This window comes from Acanthisitta chloris, unplaced genomic scaffold (assembly GCF_000695815.1).
Source record: "Acanthisitta chloris isolate BGI_N310 unplaced genomic scaffold, ASM69581v1 scaffold32755, whole genome shotgun sequence".
NCBI lineage: Eukaryota > Metazoa > Chordata > Aves > Passeriformes > Acanthisittidae > Acanthisitta > Acanthisitta chloris.
The window spans coordinates 17813-31570 of NW_008676018.1; the positions used below are offsets into that span (position 1 = coordinate 17813).

General features: G+C 42.6%; 1 protein-coding gene across 1 annotated transcript in view; it reads left to right on the forward strand.

The window, feature by feature from the left end:
- ATG4C (autophagy related 4C, cysteine peptidase) overlaps nucleotides 1-4430 on the forward strand; it is a 19473-nt gene extending 15043 nt beyond the window's left edge. The window contains exons 9-10 of the mRNA XM_009075963.1: nucleotides 844-963; nucleotides 4121-4430. Of these exons, the coding sequence (XP_009074211.1) occupies nucleotides 844-963; nucleotides 4121-4291 (291 nt within the window). The 3' untranslated portion in view covers nucleotides 4292-4430. The remainder of the gene's footprint in view (nucleotides 1-843; nucleotides 964-4120) is intronic.
- Nucleotides 4431-13758: the final 9328 nt, after the last annotated feature.

Genomic DNA, 13758 nt, shown 5'->3' on the forward strand with positions numbered 1-13758 from the left:
GTGTGTTGGAGGCAGAACAGAGAGGACTGGCTGCCTCTGAGAGACAGGTGATAGAATAATCTCAGGTATTGGGCAATGACCTTCACCAAAAGTAGAGTTCCTGCAATAAACAACCACAGAATCAGGGCAGAGAGCATATACCTGCCTTTTCTCTCATAAACTGAGGAGTGTGGGGAAGGAGGTTTGTGTCTGTTTGTTTTTCCTTCCAGCATGGCTGCTGATAGCATCAGCTCACAGCACTGTCAGAGCATCATCTGTCATGGAAAGAGATTTCACATTAGGAAAAGCCCATTTATAAAGCAGGGCATGTTGCTTGGGTTTTCCCTACTTGTGGATCATTGGAATGTGGTTTTGCCTTTGTGGGTTTCGTGGGTTTCTGAACCCATTTCATTGACTAAAGGAAAATGCATGAGGTTGGTTTATTCCATTATGTCTCTTTTATAGAGGCTGGGGGAGGGAAAGGGGCACTGGGTGGTGGCAGTAAAGCACTAAGGTAGTGCAAAAGCTGTTACAAATTCAATTTGCTGAAGAGCATTCACCTCCTCTGCCTTGGGAATATTCATAAAGCATTGCTGGGAGCAGCAGAGCTCTGACAGATTCCAAAGTAACACGGTGTTATGTGCAAGTTTGGGAATATAGCACAAGCAGCAGGAGGTTTTTATGTCTGGAGAAGAGTGGAATTACTTGAATGTTTGGGGAGGTGGGAGAGATGGTTTCAAAAGTCTGTGCTGGGCTTTAATTTAATGATGCAGAGGATTGGGTGTTAGAGCTGTTGGGGTGGAAGTAAGTCCGTTGGTCTGTGCCATTCTGTGTATTTCATGGTTTTAATCTTGAAACTTGCAGTCATTCCACTGTCCTTCTCCCAAAAAGATGTCCTTCAAAAAGATGGATCCAAGCTGCACAATAGGATTTTACTGCAGGACTGTGCAGGACTTTGAGAAAGCTTCTGAAGAGATCACCAAGGTAGGTCAGAGCTCCCAAATCACTTCCTCAGCCGGAGCGGTGTGTGCTGGGTGGGGAAGGGCAGAATCTGTGTCTCTCTCCTAAGCCGACATAATTCTCTTTGTGATATTTATTGCTGCTTTTCTAATCGTCAGAAATGGGGACTGGTTTTCGTTCCATGCGATTTTGCCATGTGTAAAACCCGGGGAGGGAGAGCCTGGGTTGTGCTGGGAGATGTTCTCTGTCGGAGCAGCTGCTGGAAAGGCGACAGGACAGGCCCACGAGGTGGCACTCGTGAAGTGGGAATGTTCCTGCTGCCAGCAGGGATGCCCCAGCCGGGGAGGGATGCTGGAGAGGCAGCCTGTCCCTCGGGAGGGATTGGCTTTGCAATGGAAGTATTTGATCAAGCCCAAATTGTGTATTATTTCTCATTAGCACAAGTGCTGCTTCCGATGGTGTTTCAGTGCAGAGCAGTGTGTGTGGCTGCTTTGGGGTCTGTGGAGCAGGTGGCACCCAGCAAGTGTGTCTTTCCACTGGAAAAACACTGCATTGGGTTCATTTAGGTCCAAAGGGAGCTGACTTTTCCCCCCCTTAGTTATTAAAGTATGTGAGAGTATGAAATTCAGCACATTAATGTGCAAATAACTGTGCTGTGGGATCTTAGAGAACAGTCTATGAAAAGGATGCAGCAGCAGCAGCAGCAGATGGTCACAATATCAATATTCCAACCCCAGCACATAGAGGATTCATGTTTGTACAGCATTTGGAGTGTCCTGTTAACTGTTACTAGTGTTTGAGGCAAAAAAAGCATTTTTAAACTTAATACTGTTTATAATCTTTAGTAGCTATTGATTGATGCTAAAGATGTTTGATTCTTAACTAGAGAGGTAGAAAATAGATTTAAAGAAGTTAGAAGTTCCTAAGCACCAAAACCAGGGAAAGTTTAAATAGTGAAGTTTCTGTTCCTCCATGTTTTTTTGTTCTGTCACATAGAGGAAAGAATGTAATAACATGGTAACAAAAAAATCTAGTTACAGATTCACTTCCATTGGAAGTTCCCTTCCACCTGTTTCCTTCTTTCTCTTCTTTCAAGTTTGGGATTAAGCACAGTTCTTGTCTGAACATATGCCGTGAAAACACTCATGGCTGAGCCAAGTCCTGGAGCTGTTATCCTGCTATTTCAGATAGGATGTGAAAGAGGATTTAAAGATCATACAATGTTTTCCACATGGTATCTGTATCCAAACTTTCCTCTATTGTCAAATTTACAGTGCCTGAAATAAATTTATATAAAATAATGTGACTAGTATTACAGAACTCCTATGTGTTTTCTTGCTTTCTTGTTATTTTTCCTTAGTTTGCAATTCCAGTGTGGTAAGTCTGAAACTAAAACCCAGTGTATTCCCAGTGCCCTGTGTGGGTCAGACTGAAATATTCAGCTTCTCACTGCTTTTGTGGGTAATAAGAGTTGGGAGAAAAGATTTAGCTCTTATTACTTGAGAAGAATTATGAGCTATTTATTCAGGGCCAGAGACATTAGGGTGCTGAAACTGAGGACCCAAGTGGAGTGATAGGGGAAACTCCATCCAGACTACAGTCAGGTTACCCTCTCTGAATTGTTTCCCTATCCAAACAGAAATAGTCCCTTGGGATTATTATACAGCTGGATTTGCCTATTTGTAGCCCAGGTTCCTAGCAGGGATGAGAGAAGAACTAGACTGAGAGAGGGTTGAACGTGGATTCAGTTCAGCACAAAGAATTAGTTGTAGTCTAACACTGAAACACTAAAAAATATTGATGTTTATTGATATATTTCTCTTTGGGAATCATCACAAACTTGCAAGTTCTTTGAGTTTCAAATTCTCTGTGATCACTGATGTGGCTTGATGATAGTTACAGAATTCTGAACCAGGTTCTACTCAACTCTTGTTTAGGCATTTGCCTGTCCAGTGCATGTATTTAGTATTAGAACATGGAGAGAGATATTCCATGTACCTGTGAAGAAGGAAGTTCAGGGAAAGCTGAGCACTGACAATGCAGTGGAAGCACAGGTGTGTTTGTGCCCTGGTTTGGAGGGACCATCATTGAAGGTGTGGTGGTTGGTCACTGGGATGTTCTCTTCCAAACATTCCAATAGCCAAGTGCAACTAAAATAGACAAGAATAAAGTGAAAACATTCAGATCAGAGTAAAAGTCAAGGATTGATTTTTTTTTTTTCCATTATTATTTTTTTAAACACCCTTCAACCCCCAACTGCCTTTAAAAAAAATAATTCTTACTGCTTAAAGGTCTGTTTAGGGTTTTTTACTGTTTTAGATGCACATGAAATCATGCTCAGTGATTTTTAGCTCCACACAGTGTGTATCTGTAGGCTGATGTAGCTCTGCATGTCGCTGCATTTCTGAGCTGTTTTTTCAAAGCAGGTGAGAACTAAAAAGAAAATAATTATGTAAATCAGTGAACAATCAAGTGTCCAAAAACACCCTGAAAGGCTGAAATGTCTTTCAGTAATTGGGGGATTTTTATATGCTCTTAAAGGTATTTTGCTGATCTGTTTCAGTGTTTATCATTCCCCACCACTCACTTTCCTCATGCTCAGTTTTCTTACTTAGAAATGCAGATTTTGGGCATGCTGGTTACCTCAGGTTGTGCCTGTCATCAATCTGGTTTGAGCCATGTGCTCCTGACTGGCTTATTTACATAGGTCTGTGTGTTTAAACTTTTAATAAAAACATTGATTATTGTACCTGCTGATTGTTCAATAAAAGGATCCTTCGTTGCTGCAGAATTCATACCTGTGCTTGAGGAGAGCCTGGTGGCCATGAACTATTTTGTAGAGGTTTTTATCTCTATCTTTTTCCTTCTTTATCTTTTTTCTACTTTACCTTTTTGTCTTTGTTGCTTGGAAGCAAACAGCAGGTAGAGGTGATCTGTGTGGAACAAGCTACAGAGTTAGGCATGAAATTAGAGCTGCCTGAAGAAGAAATGGAAGTAAACGTTTGTCTAATAAGATATATAGGTGGTGCAATGCTTTTGTTTTAATGAGATCATAAAAATAAACACTGCATTTGTTACTTTGCAGTTGCAATCACCAGATAAATAGTAGATAAATATCACTCCTTACTGTATTTCTTCGTTTCCAATTAACTTCATATTTGCTTTGTGTTCTGTGTTGCAGATGCTGCAATCGTCATCCAAGGAGAAATATCCCTTGTTTACTTTTGTCAAGGGTCATTCTAGAGACTATGACTTTGCTTCCACTCCACTCCACGAAGAAAATGACCTTTTCTCTGAGGATGAAAAGAAGAGATTAAAAAGATTTAGTACAGAGGAGTTTGTCTTGCTTTAAGGACATTTTACACGAGATTATCGGCAGCTGTCCAGGAGAACATTTGCCTTTTAAACCATAAACCATGTACCTGTCCTCCCCCCCCCCCACCCCCCCCGAAAAGGCTTGTGCTGAAATTGGTCTATTTTCATAAAGATGAGAATGTTTTATATGTTAATAGTCTTTAAAATGTCATTTACTAATGTGTGTACTAATTATTTTTGCTCACCCCTAGCAGGATGAGTTTCATGTGCTAGTGAAGGGAGAAGGCTGTGCCCAGAGCTGAGGTGAGGCTGTGCCCTGGGCTTGGCTCCTAAACACCTTGGCCAGTCCTTGAATCCCACCTGTCCTGTGGGACCTGTCCTGTCAGTCCAGGACATGTCCAGAGCAGAGTCTGCCAGGTGCAGGTGGGTTTTGTCATGGATTCAATATCTATAGGTTTGGAGACCACGTTGTAAGCAAACTGGAGTTGTATGATGTGGGAAGGGTACAAGTCTCACCTGTCCTGCCCCAACAGGAGTTCCTGCTGCCACATCCTGAGCAGCACTGTGCCAGGAAGGTGAGGGTGATGGATCAGGAGTCATTGCCAGTTGCAATCCTGCCATAATTACATAGGCTGAATTGTGAGTTAAGATACTATTTAGCAGTCTGATTTCCTAATGGTTTCTCATTAAGTTTGCTTTGGAGCCTTAATATGAGGAGTGAAGATAAAGTATTACCTTTCCCCACAATTTTTAAAGGTTATACTATTAATATTAACTGCAACCAATCAAAGCAGCTCCAGACAATTATTAGAAGAGAGCAGTGTTTGTTTCCTGTTTCAACTACCATAATGGTGAGGCTTCTCCTGCCTAGTGCAGCTTTTAAATCAAAGCAGATGGGGTGGATGTGAAAAATTCTGGGCTGTGATGATTATTTTTTGTTTTGATATGTGTTGTTACTGTACAAATGATTACTTGATGGTGTGTGTTCTCAGACCGCAAACAAATGTACATAGAGAGTTACATGTTTTAACAAGAGTTAAATGCAATATTTAAAAGACATATTAACACTGCTTGGGAAATAAAAAAGGTGTGGAAAAAATGAAATGCTTGTGCCTTTTGTATTAATAGCAGATCCTCCAAGAGTGAGTATAATCCTCCATCTAAAACAATATTGTAAGGTGTGAATACTCTGTTTATTTGCAATAAAGGCAGATTTTATTGGTGTGTTGTAAACCAAATGTTACCTGTTCTAAGTGCTGTTCAGGCACAGAGGCACAAGTGTTGCTGATCCAAATAATCAGCATCACATGTATTCATTAAAATACCTTTTAGCTTTTATGAGGAAGAAGTGACTAACGGATAGATTTCAGGCAGAACTAGATCAACTCTGTGTCTGTATCAGGGCTGAGTGTGCACTTGCACATGTTAATATCCCAAAAAGCCAAAATGAGGTTGTGTCCACTTGTTTTGAAGGAAAAAACAACCTCACACCTCATTTGTCTAAATTAGTAACCTCTGCACTGCTGAATCCTGCTGATAATGGGCATAATGTTCCTTTTGCTAGCATGTATGTGAGAATGTTTGCCTTTACGTTGCTATTTTTCATTAATAGCCCAGAAGAGGGAGTAAACAACATATTTATGGAATTTAGATGTCAAAATGAGGAGAACTGTGAATGTCAGTGAGAGCCAGAGAAGAGAAGATCCCTGGTTAGTGGAGCACAAGGTACTATAGCTTCAGCAAAAACAATGCAAACCCTCTGAGAGGTTCCTCTGGGTGACAGTGGACACGAAATTAGACATGAGGTTGTACTTTGCTTTCCCATTTAAAAAAGAAGAGCAATTCTATGCTGCATCATTAAAAGCTTCTGTCCCAGAGCAGGGGGAGATAATTGGGATAATCTGCTTTCACTGGTGCTCTCCTTCCTGCTTACCTTTCCACCAGGAAGGCATTAAGTAATTAGAGTGCACGGAAGAACAGGGAGAACCATCAGGAGCCTGCAGGGGTGGATTGAAGGAAGATTTAACTTGGAGCTCTGTGGGTTGGCAAACTACAGCTGAAGAGTGAGGGGAGGGAGGGAAGCACTGGTAAGGGGGAGAGAGGAGCTAGAGGGAATATTCCATATCCTGTGTACCTCTTGGTCTGCTGCAGACACACAGCATGGACCTCCCATCCTGCTGCAGCACAGGAGCTGTAGCTGAGATGGGAACTGGAGGCTGAATTTTCCTCCTTCCACAGCTCCACTGCCTGAATTCAGGTACCTCAAAAATCTCATGTGCACAGACCCATCTGAGCCAACTGTGTCTCCAGAAATTAGCTGCTCTTCCAAAGACCTTTGGTGTGGAATTCTTGTCATGGAAAGACTCAAATGGAAATATAAGATCTACAGTATGGAAACGGTTATAAAGGAAAATGCAGTTTTGCCATCCCAACAGCAAAATTCCCTGAAAGGGTGAAATAGTTTCGCTTGTCCCAGACTTTTTGCAACTTGATAAAGAAATGTAATGTTGAAACACCTTTGCTGAACTTACATAAATAGTGGATTTTTTAACCCCGTTTTGACTAAGAGAAAGAAAAATAGTGCTAGAGAAGCAGTTGGGTTGTGGTCCTTTAATTTGTAGCAAATCCTTTAGTTCGCCACAGTGGGGTTTTGTTTGAAGGCTGCTACAAACAATTAATTATAAACTATTGGCCATTTTCAGGGTCTTTTTCATGTTTTTCATACAAAGTTTAAGCATCAGCAAGCCCACAAGATGCCCTGGTGCACTTGTGTACAGTGGTGACACAAGTTAAATTACCAAGTTACTAGAAATTAATGTTTTTTGGTAACTACAGGGGACTTTAATTGGAAACTATGTTAATCGTATAGTAATTCTCTTTACCTCGTTTGCATTAGCTCCTGAAAACCAGGCAATTAATTTGTGTCATCACTGTTGCTGCTGCTGCCTTCAAACACAAACCAAATGAGCATTAGTTACTCACACACTCAGCAGTGGCCTATTTTCTTAAAGGACTTGCACAAATCACAGGCTGATTACTCACCTGCTGATGGAACCAAGGCTGCACATCCTGCATGAAGTGGCAAACCAAAGGCTGAGCTTTCCATCACCTAATAACCCTTTGGTTATTGCTTTTCTGCCATTTTCCTTAGAAGGAACATTTCTTTGTTTATAATACCTACCAGTAGCTTGACACAACCTCAGGACTCAGTGATTAGTGGACTGTGTCTTCCCCCTCTGGCAAGGATATTGGCCTCATTTTTGCCCCGGTAGGTAGTAGATGCCCTGACCCTGGCAGTGTTCAAAGCCAGGTTGGATGAAGCCTTGAGCAACCTGGACTGGTGGGAGGTGTGGGGATTGGGACTAGATGATCCATTCCAAACCCTAAAATTCTATGATTTTTCAAGCTAAGGTGAGACCTCGAAATCCTCTCTGCCTTGACTCTACCTGACCAGTGACCAAACCCCATCACCCTTCCAAAACTAGCAGTAAAGGTGTTGATGTCTGTCCCGTGCAAGTAGCGCTGGGGCTGGGGCTGTGAGCCCCCATGGTGTAGGGTGAAGGACCTCTCCATGTGACCTGGCTCTGCAGCTCTTCCATGGGGACAACTCCCCCAGTCAGCACCTCCCTTTCTTTGCCTTTGGCTCTTCAGCCACTCTCATCTCTAGCCAAACTCATGACCTTTAAACATTCCCATTGGGCACTCACGAAAGGCAGAGGCTGATTTCTCACAACTTTCCAAGACACAGGCTGAACTGGAGGCTGGTGGAGAAACCCAATGCACTGCTCTAACTCCATGGGGCACAGCCAACAGCCACTCAGGGATGGCTTTTGGGAAAGGTGGGGTTGGAAGGCTGGTTTTGCCCTGTAGTGACTCATGAAATGGAAATATCCAGAGTGGTCATTAGAAGAGGGAGCTATTTACTAGTGTTGATAGAGACAACGGACCTGGGAGAGAAACAGAGCTTGGAAACCAACTTCCAGGCAGTCCAGAAATGGAAATATACTCAAGACCATTACTGAGTTAGTGCCCATCTGTGGGCACCAGCAGAAGTTTCATATAATTATGGAATCACAGACTGCTTTGGATTGATCCCCTGCCATGGGCAGGGATACCTTCCACTAGCCCAGGTTGCTCCAAGCCCCATCCAGGAGGCTTTGGTAATGCCTTTCTTTAAAGACTTCTTTTCCCTCTTGCCAGTTCCTGTGCTTCAGCAGAGCTGGAAAACTGAGGCCACCCTGAGTTGTTACTTTCTTTTGCGTTTTTTTTTTTTTTTTTTTTTAGCTCCCTCTCCAAACCCAGAAGTATTGGCAGTGCAAAGCAGGTGATCAGCAAGTTGTGCCCAGCGCAGTCAGAGGGCACAGCAGGGTGTGTGTGGAGGCAGGGAAGGATCTCCTGTTCACTCTTAATTGCAGTAGGAGAATAGACTCACTCCAGAGACCTGATTTATTTCCAGAGTTATTGACAACCTCTTAAAGGGAATGATGGAATGAAAAGCAACCATCAGTGAGTTATGAAAGGTCAATAACGCCACAAATGAGCACAAACAGCATATTTGACATCCAGCCCACCCCACGTTCTGTTTATGCAATGATTTCATCCAAGGTGCTCAGGCTCTGCTTGTGCTTCCAGGAACCTCCAAGAGGGCAGAACATGCCAAGTTACTTTCTAGCCCTTTACCACCCTGCAGCTGAGTCTTGCATCAAGGGATGCATTTCTTTTTCCCAGAGCATGGAGCATGTTTCCCTAGAGCTGCATGGGAGACTGTGGAGCACAGGCAGACACAACACTCAGTGGTATTTGTGCCCAATGCTCCGTATGCAATCACTAAGGCCAGAGCTTGTCAGCCTGTTATCTGGCAGCACAAATGTGTTGCAGCCTCCCACCAGGTTGGTTAGGCCATGCCAACATCACATAAAGGGATCTTAAAATGCTGAGCACTTACTTACATTGATTTTGATTCACATCAAAAGGCATTTGGGGGAGTCAGGATCGAGCCCTGAGTGCTCATAGTTTGACCCTGTGATTTGGTGCCTTCACTTTCTGTTGCCTAATTGGATGAACTGAGCTCTACAAACAGTTCCCTTCCCTGTTTGTAAGCAGTTCACGGGCAGCTGTAATTGTTTGAATCCACGGTGTGAATAGTAAAAAGAGCTTTACTTAATGACTGCAGAAGCCCTGCTCGTGTGAGAGCTCTCTGGTATTTATTCACACCAGAATTCACGAGGCTTTTGTTTTCCATGAACACTCCTGCAAATAAAAACTTGCTCACTCTAATGTTTATGAATAAATGTGGTCGTAAATGCCATCAAAGCAAATCAGCAGGGTTTTATTTATGCAAGAAGATGTGCAAATAAATGTTTGCTGTTTTCTCCTAGCTCTAGTGGGTGTTTAGGCATGTGTTAAAGCCAAGGCTTTGTGAGCTTTCTGCTCAGCATTCATGTTATTCTTACTTTCCAGCTCCTCCTTTCCTACGCTCTGATCCTCCCGGTGAATCCCTGTGCCCCAAGGGAATGTTACTGAAGTCAATGTTTTAGGTATTATCCACATCCAGCAGCTTGCTGGGTCAGTGGATAAGGTCATGCAGGGCAGTGGGATCACTTGTGGGATGCCCAGGACTGGGTGGACAAGAGGCAAAGGGGATTGTAAGTACAGCTTGGTGCTGCTTGCATGGCACAGCAGATACCCAAATCTGCTTTATGGGCATTGCTGGCTCCTGGAGCAAGCTGAGGGGGGTTCTGCCTTCCACACAAGTGCAGGAGGTTATTGCCATCCTGTCTCAATCAGTGCCCTAATTAAATATAGGAGAGGATTTTCTTTCTAAAATGTAAATGTCAAGCCTTGTTAAAGAAAATTAAAATGCACTGAAATGAATGTAGTAGGAACTGTGGATGTGCTTAAGTTGGAGAATCTGTGTATATTAGAAAGGGAACTAAAAAGGAAGTATTTTTGGATCAGAGTTCAAGCCTTAAACCAGGCCATTTCCAGTTACTTAGAGAATATAAGGATTTTATGCAGATTTCCCTTCAAAATCTGCAGTTAGGGACGGGTGCCAGGGTTGAATTCTATGTAAAGGAATATAACTGAGCCTCACCTCTTTCCAGGATTTATCTGGACATAGCCCTTCTCTTTTCAAGATCATTTGGGATTCTATGCTGGCCACACTTTCAGCGAGTTGGACTTGAAGACTTAGGTTGTTCCCTTCATTCCCTTGTTCCCTTGAGCTCAGCAGAGCACAACAGTACAGTTTAAAAATCTACATTCAGCACTGTGATCATCCTCACTTACAAATAACTCTATAAAGACATCTTACTACTTTGACCCACAGGGAATCTGAATCAGGAGTGTAAATCAGAACCTTCAACAGCCAAAACCAAAGTTCTAGAGATGAATTGGCATGGGGAGTTCCAACAGAAAACTGATTTTTTTAAAGGCTCACAGAGAAGAACTTCAGCTGATCACCGAGATGATTTAGCTCTGAGCTGTGATCTCAACCAGACCGAGGTTGAAATCTCAGCCATGGCTGTGCCTGCCCTGGAGCAGGTGAGATGTGCCATGTTCTGGCAGTGAGGAAACACAAAGTACGGCATTTGTTAAATGCCACAAGCTCATGTCTTTGCAAATACATGAAGTTTTTTGGCCTTCACAGTGCAACCATTAGTTTGTTGTTTTCATGCTAATACAAATTCTTGTATTAATAGGAGCTTGGCCTTGGGTTTCTCCATCCGTATGGGAAAAAGTTACTTGTCTGATGGTAAACAAAGGACAGAAGAATTGATTCACTGTCCTCACTTTGAAAAAGATGGTATGAAGCCATAGTGAAGCAATTTTAATTGTGGCTGTGTAACACTTGGGATCAGTAAGATCATTTGTGTTCTGTTTTTAGGAGCTGGGGTACTACAGAGTACATATGGCATTAGAAATGCAAAACATGACCTCATGTTCTCAGGATTCTGTCAGTGGCACATGAAAGAGCACTTGTGCTGGGATGCTCAGCTCTGAGGGTATTCTCTGTTCAGTGTGTATTTACAGAGATGTATGAATATTTGATTAATGAGTCATGGTCTCTGGAGAAATTTAATAACTGGAGTGCTGTACAAAGGCAGCTCCTTAACTGTTAACACAGCTGCCAATAGTGTCACTGACACTAAAGCCCTTTCTGCATCTAATGCATTCTGTGGAGTAAATTCCTTCGTTACAAGGGAATCCATGGGACACATTATTCAGTTATCTGTTTGGAACTGTCGCAGCCTCAATTTACAGACCTTGATTTGTAAAGATTTTTCCAATGGAAACAAGCAGTGACACGTGAGCCATAAAGCAGCAGTTCCATGAGGCTGTGTTGGTCCAAAAGTTAGTTGGAAGGTCAGTTCTAAAGGAGAGTTGCTTGAAAAATTCAGTTTATAAAATGTAAAAGGAACAGTAGATGAAAATATTAATGGAGAATCTGGCAAATTCTTACTGTTCACTGGGGCTGCTCCAGTGAGGAGAGGTTGTCCAGGGGTACACGATTCACAGGATGGAGAAGTTTTGTCCCCCTGTGACACCATCCCAGAAGCGTTTTTCGTCATCACTGAGCAGTTTCCCTGGAATAATTCCCTGCTAATTGTACCATTTCTCCGTTTTTATCCCTAATACCTGTGCAGAGATCAATTTGCACTTCTGAAGTCAGGTATATATTTCAGTGGTGTTACTCCAGCTCAACTGCTTTAAATAATAGGGGGGGGAAATGTCAAAAAAAGATAAATTTAGTGCAGAGGCTTTCACTAGAAGCTTTAACTGCAGGTTAGAATTATACATGCTATGCAGAATTTCCTGCAACACTTCTCCTTTGGGCCACAATGCATTACAGCAGACGTATAATGAAGCTGCTATAAAATCCGTGGTAATTAAGGGGGATTTGACAGTAATTGCAACAGTGAATCAACTTAATTATTACCTGCTTCAAAGAGAGCTAACCTGATGTTATAATCTAACCTTTCCTACTTCTGAAATGAGAGATTAAACAAGTATATGTAGCATTTAAGAATTAAATCTGTTGAGATAGAATTATGTTAATATACTTTCCATATACATTTTATATGTATGTGCGTGTGTGTGCAGAATGAGCAGCACCAGAAGCTGACAAGCTGCAGATATGCTGACTGTGTGCATTCATAAAGCAAACAGAAGCAAGGCTGCATCTGAGGCAAGACAGCTTCTCTGCTGCTTGCTGAAAGCATGGGGACCTAGAGACAGAGCCTTGCTATAAAACCCTACGACACACACAAGCCTAGTTCCTTAAACAGCCTTGTAAAGGAGGTGTGATGAATGTATTGTCTTTCCCTGCTTTTAAGCAAACTATTCTGAAATGCATTTAAGAGAGGCTGTAAAGCTGCAAAAGAGAGAAGCTGCTTGAGGGCTTCACAGCACTGCTCGCACCACCCTGCTGTGGCCACTCTTGGGACTCCTGGACAGTGGCTATGCAGTGTGGGAGGTTCCAGGGATACACAACAGAACTGTTCAGGCTGGAAAAGCCCTCTAAGATCATCAAGTCCAACCATTCCCCCAGCACTGCTAAGACCACACTAACCCACATCCCTGAGTCTCCACATGGCCCAGGACTCACTGCAATTCCCACTCTTGGTGCTGCCAGGAGAGTTTTGTAGTTCAGACACTTTTGTTTCTGCCTCTCTAACAAAGTGGTCAAACCTTCAGGTGTTTTCTTACCCTGCCTTCTGACAGTCACTGTAATCATCAGGCAGAAATAGCCTGACATAACACTGGTCTGATCAATTCTGGCCTGATCAATCCAGCACCAGTTTATGAACCACATGCCACTCTCTCAGGGTCTACTGGCTGAGCCCATGAGTCCAAGCATCCCTTTTGCCTATGTTTTCAGAGCTTTAGAGATGTTGTTACCTGAGAGCAGGAGCTGTCGGAGGGTTACTGGTCCAAACCCTTCTCCAAACTCTTCCTCAATGTTGTTCGTGGCTGGTACATGCAGCTCCATGTCTGTAGCATGTCTCTTCTGGAAGATAAGAGGTGTAATAATAAATCACTAGCTTAGATGAGAGACAAGTGAACATTATCATGATACAAACTTGCCACAGGAGATTCCACATGAAGTTCTTGTGCAAAACTGACAAAATTAGCTTCAAGTCTGCTCTGAGGAAGGGTTTGACCATCCAAGAGAGGCATAGACTCATGTATACCCTTAAAATAAATCTGCCCATGTTTACTTCTTCTTGTTGTATTGTGAAACAGTAAATTAGAAAGACTTCTTGTTTGGTTTTAACATGTTCTGGCCCATAACATGCTACTATTAATACTTAATTTTCCTTACCTAGGCCTCAGTTTTCACAGAATTATCAAGCTGCCAATAGTGAATGGACACACAGGTTAAAGATGTCATGTGCTGTGGGTATGCGATTCAGCTGTATGGCAAGGACAAAGTCTGAAACTGCCTTAAGCCAAAACCATCTCACCTTTAGGACATACTTTTAGAAGATTACAGCTGCTGAA